Here is a 10,391-nt window from a genome sequence, read left to right on the forward strand (position 1 = left end):
TTTTTTGTTGTTGCTATGGTATGGTAGGATTGTCAAACTTGAAGAATTTGTGAAGAACATTTCAAACCCGTCACCATGCGAACTGAATTTCCAACCCCAAAATCAATAGAAAAAACCCAAACTCATCTATTTTATATTTAAAAGAGTTTGCAAAGTTGCTACAGTTTTTTCTTGTTTCACATAGAAGGAGGAAGCAAGAAAAGGACGAATTTATCCTTTGAAGTTTAACGGTAGAGACACCAAATAACAGAAAAAATAACGGCGTGTATCGATTTTGGGTCATAATTACAACTTCATGTACTATTTTGATTTTCTTGAAAGATAATGTACTAATCTTTAGAGTGGACCATAATTGGTGTACTGTTTTTGAAATTTTCCCATTCACTTTCTATGCCTGACTATGCACTTCAGTACAGCTTCTGGTTTTATCAACTTTTTTTGTTTTTGTTTGTACTATGACAGGTACGAGTATAGATGGGCTGATGGTGTACAAATAAAGAAACCTATTGAGGTATCTGCTCCAAAATATGTTGAGTATTTGATGGACTGGATTGAATCTCAACTTGATGATGAATCCATATTTCCTCAAAAGCTTGGTAATAATTTGCTAAATTTTTTAGATAATATAGTTTCCTTCATTTGACTATTATGTAATTTATTCCCTGTTGGTCTTCATCTTTTTCAGGAGCACCATTCCCTCCTAATTTCAGGGAGGTTGTGAAGACAATATTCAAAAGACTGTTCCGTGTATATGCCCACATATACCACTCTCATTTTCAGAAGATTGTGAGCCTTAAGGAGGAGGCCCATCTAAATACCTGCTTCAAGCATTTCATACTATTTACCTGTGTAAGTAGTTTTCTTTTTCCAATGACCGATTCTTTTTTCCTTCAGTATGATATCACTTAAAATAGAAAGGGGCTTCCCTAGGTATTTCATTATCTGGTTGGATTACCTATTAACAAATCGGGACAACACAGTAAGTACTGTGGGATCAAGTGTCTTGTTGTCAATATGATTGTACTAAGTAAGGCTAAAAATTTATTGCGCTAACATAGCCGATAAAGAAGTATTCAGGCGCACCACTGAAGAAAAAATGCAGGTATCTGGTGTCTATGTAAATGTTGAACAAAATGAATAAGATACATAGACTGTTCAAACATTGGTTTTATGTAAACTATCAAGACAAAGTCTTACTTGATGCACTACTTGATAATAAATTTGTTGGCTGAACTGTGTACTGTGTCTTTTCAGGAATTTGCGCTAATTGACAAGAAGGAGCTAGCTCCACTTCAAGAGCTTATAGAATCTATCATCGTTCCTTATTGAGCTGGGTTTTCGATATCCCAATAGGGATGCATAATTGAATAAGTCATACTCTTCTTTACAGTGTTATAAGTTGCATATTGTAAAAGCTTCTTGTGCATATGCTGTGTGCCGTAGATTGAAGTTCTGTCAATTTTATATGGAACAAAAATCTGTGGAAAGCAAACGGGTTGCTGGTCTAATCGCTGTCAGCAGAAATGGTTGAAGTTTTACCTGGCTGGTTTAACATGTACAAACATATGATGAATATGGCATTTGTTTTTGTTTGCTGTATGTCAAAACTAGACGCTGAATTCAGCTTCAACTGGTTTGAAATAAACTATTGAGTGATTCAAGTGATATACGATTTGGAAATAAATTTTGAAGTGATTTAAGTGATATACCCACATTGTTTATTATATTATGATTACGAACTGAAAATGTGTTAAAACCACCAGTGACTTGTAGTTTTCCACCTTCTCTTTATGTCTGCAACTGCAGTGGAACCGAAGGCAAAATGCTAGTACCATGGAGTTGTTTCAACGCCATCTGGCTGAAGTCCTCGACTCCAAAGCCTAATTCAAGGGCCTTCATCAAGATCGTAATAGAAATCTGCAGTACACTGTAAATATGGGATTTTGTTGTGTGTTGGAAGGTATGCTTTAAGGAAATAGGATAACAGGATTATCAAGGAGCTGGAAAATGAGAGAATAAGAAGATGATGGGGATCAAGGGATAGCCATTTTTTCACATTACACTGCTCATCTAGAACTATTATTCATGCCTACGGTAAAGATTCTAGCTTCACTGTCAAACCAATTCCTACTAAAAAATATTCTGATTACTTAAGCTTAGACCAACTAGGTTCACTTCGGACCTTCTCCATGTACGATTGATGGAAGCACTCTGTTCCTTTTCCATGTGAAGTTGTTGCATTTTGTGCATCTTCAGAGAAAAAAAATTGCAATAACGTGAATTTGACAGTTCAAACATAAAGTGAATTTGAGGGCTGCAACTTTTTGACAATGATCTTTTCTCTGGCAAAATATGTACTTTTTTGTATGTGAAGCAAAGTGATTCGTATTTCATTTCTGTACTTTGATGGATTCTCATATTATATGTTTCTGTGGATTAGTAACAGTGGTTTGCTTGAGAATTTCACTATGTGTTCTTGCTTGACTGTATGAATTGATGGATATGTTCATTGCAAGTATAGTGAAGATTCGATAATGGAATGCGTCTTAGAAAATGAGTTTAGGAGAGGATCCTTTCCCTTAGATAGTAGCTTGGTTTGATGAGATTCCTCTAAAAGCTCAGATGACTCTTCTACTGGATTCTTGTGTTGGACACCTAAGAGCCTCCTCTTTGTAATTTCTTTTTCTTTTCACTATACTTGCAAAATATAGTGAAAAGAAAAAGGATTAGATAGTAGCTCATTGTCTAGAAGATGCGTCTTGTTCTTTCATCTAGTCCATTTTAGAGGCTGAACACCAGCTTGGCTTTCCAGAAGCAGGCGAGCATTTGAACTAGGAACCCTGGCTTGGCCATTCAGGAATGGATTACATTTCGTGAAATTCATTTACATTGTTTAGCTGATGAAGTTGAGGGAATGAATCGCTAGATACTTTAGTTCAATGTTGGCCAACTATTACTCACTCAAAAATGATATTATGAACCAAAAAGAAAAGTATTCCAGGTGTAATGATTTTGTAAGAAATAAAACAAATGGTATAAACATCAAATTTTCCACTGTTCTACAGAAGTCATTCTCCAGTGTTCTCTTTGGACTAAACACACACCCAGTCAAAGGGCTACTATTTCCACCACTAGAAAAGAACATGACCCCGAAATAAGGGGTCTCTGCATTATTGACAAAATTTTCTTCCTATAAATGTCGTGTCCTGTCTCCTTTGAATATATGTGATGAACTCCACCAACAGTTGACAACCCCGCAAGTAAGACCATCTCTCAGTATCCCTCTGGTATACATTAGTTTTCCTCATATGTGCGCGCTAGAAACCTGCAAAATCATAAAAATGCTCTGGTCAGCATTGAATAAGGCAAAATCCAGCTTATCTTCATATTGCTTCCTCCCGGGAAAGAAATAGGGAGCCAGAGTTTATTTGTCTACACATACCCCTAATTTGATCGTCAACCAATACATCTTGTACTACATGCACACGCCTAACTTCTGAATGCCCAAATCTTGAAGCAACAAAACCATATGCTACCACAACTGCAACAAGTACACCAAGAACTATGGAAAAGATCTGGAAGTTTGCAAGTAACTCTCCCCGGACCTCACTGTCTGCAGAATGACATGAGACCGTATCACTCTTCAACTGACAACCATCTGGCATCATTGGACCATAGAGGGTGAATGCAGTCTGATAAAACCAGATGCCTTGGAGAGTTAGGGCAATACCACCGCATAAATCAACTGGAAAGCTGGTTGGTAGGAGTGCTCCTGTAACAGTTGATAATATACAGAGCCCAATCAGAAGAACAAGGATGATGTGGTAATACCCCTCGAGGCCTTTATGAGTTGTTGAGTGAAAGTAGAACAGGAGATACTCCACAGAGAAGGCTGTGGCAGCAATCAGACAAAGAGCTCCTTCAGGCAACGGAAGAAATCTAAATGCAAGAAAAAAATAAAACAAAAGCAAGAATTAGCCATACTTATAGGATCATGTAACCCAGTAGAATAAAACAAAGGTATAGCACAGCTGAATGGTGGATGCTCAAAATGAGCACTAATTTCTGAATACACGAGTATAAATGTGGTTTTGTAGAAGCACCCATCACATGATTAAAATGTGGACATGGAATCCACCATCTTTTAACAATAGTCTCCAATGTAAAAGTTCAGGCACAAGGAAGCCTAATGTGCAGCAATGCTTCAGGAGAAGATCCTGAGCGGACAACTGAGCCTGTAGCAATGCTTCTGGAGAAGATTCTGAACAGACAACTCAGCCCACAGGGCAAAAAATAGAAGACCATGAAGACCATCGCACGAGGCATAACTAGGTTTTAATATACATACTAACCAGTTAGTCCCTAATTTTAAAAGTTCAAGCACAGGTCCAGTTAAAAAAGTGCATCAAACAAGAGAAAGCTCAAAAAACGTAATATGTGGCAATGCTGCAGGGAAGATCCTGAACCAACTAATGAGGTGCGTAAACTTTAAGTCTGACCTGAATCTATCTATACTGAGCAGCAATAAATGAAAATCATCGCAATAAATTGATTTTAATCAACAAACAATTTAGAATATCCCAAAAATCCCAATTCAACAAAGATTTGATCAGCTTTCATTATGGACTTTCATGTAAATAGTAGTAATATAGTTGCGCGAGTATTTCTGAGATATTTCTTACTACATGAGCCAACTGCAAGCATAAGCAGACTTGTACAGACAAGAACATTTATATGATATTTCTTTCAGGCGATTAGCATTATCGGGCACTACATTTTGATAACCAAACAAGGAAAATCATTTCAAACTCTACACTTTCTAGAAAAGTCTTTCACTTTGGAGCGGGCAGTGATGTTCAATTACATATTATATAAAACTAACTAACAGGTACTAATTTGCAAGGGGCATATGACACATGAAATAAACAACAGTAATATGTCAAAATCCGGAAAAAGAGCCCAATGATCCAATAAACGCGAACCAAAGGGCCCAGCAAGGAACCAAACAAAATCGAAATGGTGAATCATCAAATAAGACTAAACCCAGCACAGAGATAAAGATCAAAAGGGGCAACCATAAAAACAACCAGAAATTCATGAAACCCCTAAACGAAGGAATGAACTAGCAGCAAGCACCCAAAATAATATATAAAAACAAATAAAGAACATTCTAAGAATGTGTCAGGGAGGCTCCACTCTGCCATCACAATCATGATGATAAACTTGAGGATTAATTTCCCCCAAAGAAGATTCAACAGAAGGAGAAAGGCAAAGCTTAGCACAGTTATGATGAAAGACTTGATTGCACTTATGTATTCAGCTTCAATACTGAGCAGTTTTAACTTCAAATCAGAGGCAGCCACCTTATGATTTAGGACTAAGAGAGATTAAGGCCAGGGAAGTCACATGTCCTCATAAGCTTCAGCAGAATACACAAGTGCAATAAAAAGGGAGATTTTCTAGGGCTCCATGGCTGAGGGCCATAGATCATGGTTGCCAGAATGAGGAGCAAAGCGACAAACCAAGTCTCCTCCTAACTTCAACCCTATCTTATGCCTTGCACACACAAAGCAGTCTCACCCATATAACGGCCACTCTTCTGGTGGTACAGAGTTTACTGGTGGTACAGGACCCTATCTTCTGCACTGTGTCCTAAGTTCACAGGTGAGAAGTGATCTAAAAATCAGTCTCTCATCACTTATTAGGAACTTAAATTAACCAAAATCAGATTCATATTGAGAAATCACAGAAATCCCCAATTCAAAAGAGAAGCATCTCTCCAGTTAGCTAAAATCAAATCTAAACTAATATCATCAGATATTAGCCTCTGAGGTTATACGCAAATTTTCGGAGCTCGACGATCTTAAGTTTTCCTGGTGAACGGATGAAAACTTCTATCTCTAGCATTATGTTCTAAGCTTCATGGTGCAAAGTGATATGCACATCAGTCTCTGATCAATTCTTAGGTATTCAAATGAATTAATGTCAGAAAATATCGAGAAATGCCCAGAAAAGTATTTTAGCTGATTTCCAATTGTATGTTCTCTATCCCTTTAACTGTAAATTATAAAACCTTCTCAATTTCTTTCAGATCCAGCAATCATAGTTCAAGAGTATCAAGACTTTCAAGATTTCACAAAGTAGTTGAATGTTAGATACTAGGAGTCTACTACTGCACACATTGAAACTCCAATCATTATCTTTACGATTTACTTTTTTTAAGAGTATGCAAAACACAAGTATTACAAGCAAAAACCTGGAGCAAAATGAATGTCCAGATGCATCAGTATATATCTACACAAATGATTCAACCTTTTTAGGTATATCAGACACTCAACAGTTCTCTTGGATTGCTAGTGATCTCTTTCATAAAAAAATTGCTGGTAATCTTGACACTATGACAGGTCTTATGAGCTGCCACCATTACATACACTAGGCAACGTGACTTAAATTCACAGATTTCAAAGGATGTGAATGAAATCAGTTCGATTAGAATGTGAACAAATTTTCATTTGCTTCTAGTCATATTACGTCATTACGTGTATGCAATTACTGTGGGACATCATGAATTAATACCATTTGCTGAAAAAAAAAAATACTAGATACATGTATGTATGTATGTATTTGTATGCTAATACCAAATACTGGCAAAGTAAGCCAAAGTTTGCATGAGGAATTCGTATTTAGCCTTAAATGAACCTTATGGAGTGAGGACTGAAAAATCAAATTCATCCAAACTGTTGAGTTTCAAAAAACTGAGGTGGCTGAAACTCAAAATGAAGAAACTAGTCAAACTACAGCCCACAGTTTTCATTCTGTATAAAGGTTTCTGTAATTAGCATCAAACTTAAAATCCTAACATTCGTAGTAAAAAGAGGAAACCAGATACAGATATCTCTGAGCTAAATCAGCAGATAAGTAGTATTTGGAAGTGTAACTTTTATATTAATTTGTTTCTGGTACAATGAAATACCCAATTGAGTAGGTCAAAGTTGGCATACCCTCAATTGGACAAAATATTTTACTTCATCAATCACATACACAAATAGGAACTTCATGCCTTCTTATCTATTGCTGTCCTATATTTTTCTTGAAAATCAAAACCGATAATCATCGACACACAAAGGAAGAAAAATAATAACAATGAACATATTCGAATGATAATGACCGTACCTTGTCTTCTCTGACAGCAGAGCAATTAAGCCGAAGATAAAGAACATGAGAAGCATCCCCGAGTGCTCAAAATCATTCATGTGAGCAGGGTTCAAAACTCCATTAACAAAATACTTGAAATGGGGCGAATAGAAAAGCTCGATACACAGATCAATAAATGAACCAATGGCTATAACATAAAGCTCCAGGTACTTGATCCTCCCATCAAAACCCGGCACAGGACTCCAAACCCGGACCCGAAAGGACTTTGGGTCGGATACATATCTGACCAACGCGCTCCATATATGCCACAACCCAACTACAAGAAACAACGTCCCTGGCACAGCATGACCACCAAAAGAACCCATCTCAGCTCTATACCTGTAACACTCACTGCTCCTATCTCTCTGACAGATTACAATCTCACATAAACCAACTTCTATGCCTCTAGAATGAACCGACTATTTCCCAGTTCAAATAGTGTCAGTTTCAGGCTTTCACACTATGAACATTCCAGTTGTCCTAACAATTCCTGATGCTGACTTTTTCCGGCTTCTTGCTTTGAATTTTTAGTTTTCCCAGTAATCTTTTGCCGGCTTTCTGTACAAAATGTATCCAATTCACCTAGCTATCTTTAGCAGCTTGAACAAACTGGAAAATAATTTAAAAGAAAAAATTCAGACCCAACTGAGTATATCACAATTTCATTTGCAATGTTAACAATAAGAAGCAAACTATTAAAGAATAATCTGCTGATAAAGAATTAGCGGGTACCATTCTTGAAAGTCAAACTCTTTTAGGCAATGGAAAAGTTACAAGAAACAAAAAAATAAAAATAAAGCACATTTCCATCAATGAGTCAAAGTTGAACGGCTGATAAAACTAAGAAGAACCCAGTACAGATTTGAACAACGAAGTAATAAGGTTTCATCTTTTTGTTCTATAATAATCTATGCAACAATCTTTATTGACAAATTATGGGTTGTAAAGGGCAATCATAACCAGCTGTATAAAAATCGAAAAGAAAAGGAGAGAAAGGGAAGTACGTACTGGTTATAAGCGTATGATTGACGATCAGTCTTCTTTTTGGATCGAGAGAGGGAAGGAGAGTGATGATGATGATGAGGGTGGTGGGGATTGGAGCGGTGGCCTAAAAGCTATATTTGAGCGGACGCTACAAAGAAGAAAGTGCGTCCTTCAAAGGCTTAACGAGTTTAACGACTCTGACTCCTCGTGTCTATAACGTGGGGCCACGTGATATCGACCCCTCCGCATCGTTTGCATGTCGATGTGGTGGTTAGCTATACAGTGCTTTAAGTCGTGACTTGTTGGAAAGTTAAATCGAGTCGAGCCGGGCCGAATATTAATGTGTTTATGTTTGGCTCATTTGCTTTTATTGAGCTCGAGCACGATTAAATTTTGAAAAAAAAAATTCCATGTTCAAACTCAAATCGGCTTAAATAATTTCCTCTAAGCTCGGGCAGTAGTGTAGTAGCAGCTTTACTAAGTGCAGTAACAAATTTTTAGTGGCTTAACAGATGTAGTAGCAGCTATTTTCAGTACGATAAGTAGTGGCTCAGCAGATATAGAACCAGGTTTTCAGGACGAGGCTGCTAGTGTATATTAGGACAAGGCTGCTAGTGTCGACTAGGAAGAGGTTGCTACTATCGACTGCTACCGCTCATCAGCCTATTTATCATTCAAACAAATCTCTACTAGCAGCAGCAAATTTACATTTCCAACATATCTAACAGTAGCACCAATTTACCCTCAGATCTGAACAGTAGCATCAAATTACCTTCAAACATATCTCAACAGTAGCAACAAATGACCCTTAACATATGTGAACGTAGTAGCAAACCTACTCTTCATATAGATCTCAACATAGGAGCAAAATTGTCTCTCTCTCTCTCTCTCTCTCTCTCTCTCTCTCTCTCTCTCTCTCTCTCTCTCTCTCTCTCTCTCTCTCTCTCTCTCTCTCTCTCTCTCTCTCTCTCAAAAATTGTTAGCAGCAAAACCCTAACAAAACTGCCATCATAGAGGCCGCCGACGGTGACCGTTGTACCCCCGTCTCTGTCCTCGATGATGCTTCTACATCCGTCGTTGACCGCTTCATTACCTACGTAGATTAGATCTCTGATGTCAATTCCCTCTCCTCGCAACTCCGTCAGTTTAAACTCAATTCGGCTTCGTCAGAGCTCAATTTTCTGAATGTGAGTGTGGTTGTTGAGAGAGAGAAAGAGAGAGAGAGAGTAATTGTTGTACGAGAGCACAACGGTCGTATGTGTAACTTTTTCAATAATTTGAGTATTTTCGTCATTTGTCATTAAAATTTGGATGATGTCTACCCACTAATTAGTTTTGGGCTTAGGCTTCATGTCCTTATTTATTTTAAGAATTAAATTCAGTTTACCCCACTGTGGTTTAGAGGTGAATTCATGTTAGTTCCTAAACTTTCAATTTCATCAAATTACCCCCGAGCTCTTGTTTTTCTAGTAATTTAGCTTCTCAACCCCCAAAACATCATCACACGTCATCAAATTTCAACGTCCCAATTAGACGGAACATGAGTGATAAGAGATTGCAGACAGAAAAACAAGAGCTCGGGGGGTAATCTGATGAAATTGAAAGTTCAGGGACTAACATGAATTCACTTCTAACTGAATTTAATTCTTTATTTAAATCTTTTTGACGTTGAGTTATGTGTTATGTATCTTTTTTAAGTTTAGGGACTAACATGAATTCATTTCTAACTGAATTTATTTCTTTATTTAAATATTTTTGAAGTTGAGTTATGTGTGTTATGTATCTTTTTAAAGTAGTTGTATGTCATTCTCTTTAGAGAGTTACTCCATTGGACATAACCCATTCACTTGGAAAAAGTCAAATACCAATTAGGCAAAAGTCTACATGGTCAAGCAGGAGCTAAGCTCCGTTTCAAAGCTCAAAAGTCTCCATGGTCAAGCCATTTGAAAAAAACGAAATGCAAAAGACTAAAGTCCAAAACAAGCGGATAAACCAAATCTACAACTAAACAAAAAGCTTCCTAGCACAAGCGACGCTTTCATTTACCCATCTTGCCGCCTAGAGACCCATATGGTGTACATCGCAATGAGTAAAACATGTGCCCCCAAAGTAGGCCACACAAGGTGTAAAACCAGCCCATAACAACTTGTTAAGAATCCAACACTAAACTTCAGCCAAATTCAAGTAAAGGAAAGAGAAATGGACCTGAAACA

General features: G+C 37.3%; 2 protein-coding genes across 2 annotated transcripts in view; one reads left to right on the top strand and one right to left on the bottom strand.

Moving 5' to 3' along the window:
* The window catches only part of LOC101305473 (MOB kinase activator-like 1-like), a 5,095-nt gene extending 3,393 nt beyond the window's left edge, over positions 1 to 1,702 (top strand). The window contains exons 5-7 of the mRNA XM_004300104.1: positions 463 to 596; positions 686 to 849; positions 1,255 to 1,702. Coding sequence (XP_004300152.1) covers positions 463 to 596; positions 686 to 849; positions 1,255 to 1,329 — 373 coding nt within the window. The 3' untranslated portion in view covers positions 1,330 to 1,702. The remainder of the gene's footprint in view (positions 1 to 462; positions 597 to 685; positions 850 to 1,254) is intronic.
* A 1,305-nt stretch (positions 1,703 to 3,007) lies between these two features.
* LOC101305761 (transmembrane protein 45B-like) lies at positions 3,008 to 8,350 on the bottom strand. Its single transcript, XM_004300105.1, has 4 exons — positions 8,203 to 8,350; positions 7,174 to 7,803; positions 3,443 to 3,939; positions 3,008 to 3,325 (listed from the first exon to the last, which is right to left on the bottom strand). Exons 2-4 carry the CDS (start codon positions 7,518 to 7,520, stop codon positions 3,318 to 3,320), a joined length of 852 nt encoding a protein of 283 aa, XP_004300153.1. The 5' UTR covers positions 7,521 to 7,803; positions 8,203 to 8,350; the 3' UTR covers positions 3,008 to 3,317.
* Between the last annotated feature and the right edge of the window lie 2,041 nt (positions 8,351 to 10,391).

Source organism: Fragaria vesca, linkage group LG5 (assembly GCF_000184155.1).
Source record: "Fragaria vesca subsp. vesca linkage group LG5, FraVesHawaii_1.0, whole genome shotgun sequence".
Taxonomy (NCBI): domain Eukaryota; kingdom Viridiplantae; phylum Streptophyta; class Magnoliopsida; order Rosales; family Rosaceae; genus Fragaria; species Fragaria vesca.

Bases quoted from the DNA above. Each gene is read 5' to 3' on its own strand.
- LOC101305761 (XM_004300105.1), bottom strand. From the start codon at position 7,520: ATGGGTTCTTTTGGTGGTCATGCTGTGCCAGGGACGTTGTTTCTTGTA. The intron at 3,940-7,173 runs GTACGGTCATTA...TCTTGCATTTAG, and splicing joins CTGCTGTCAGAGAAGACAAG to ATTTCTTCCGTTGCCTGAAG.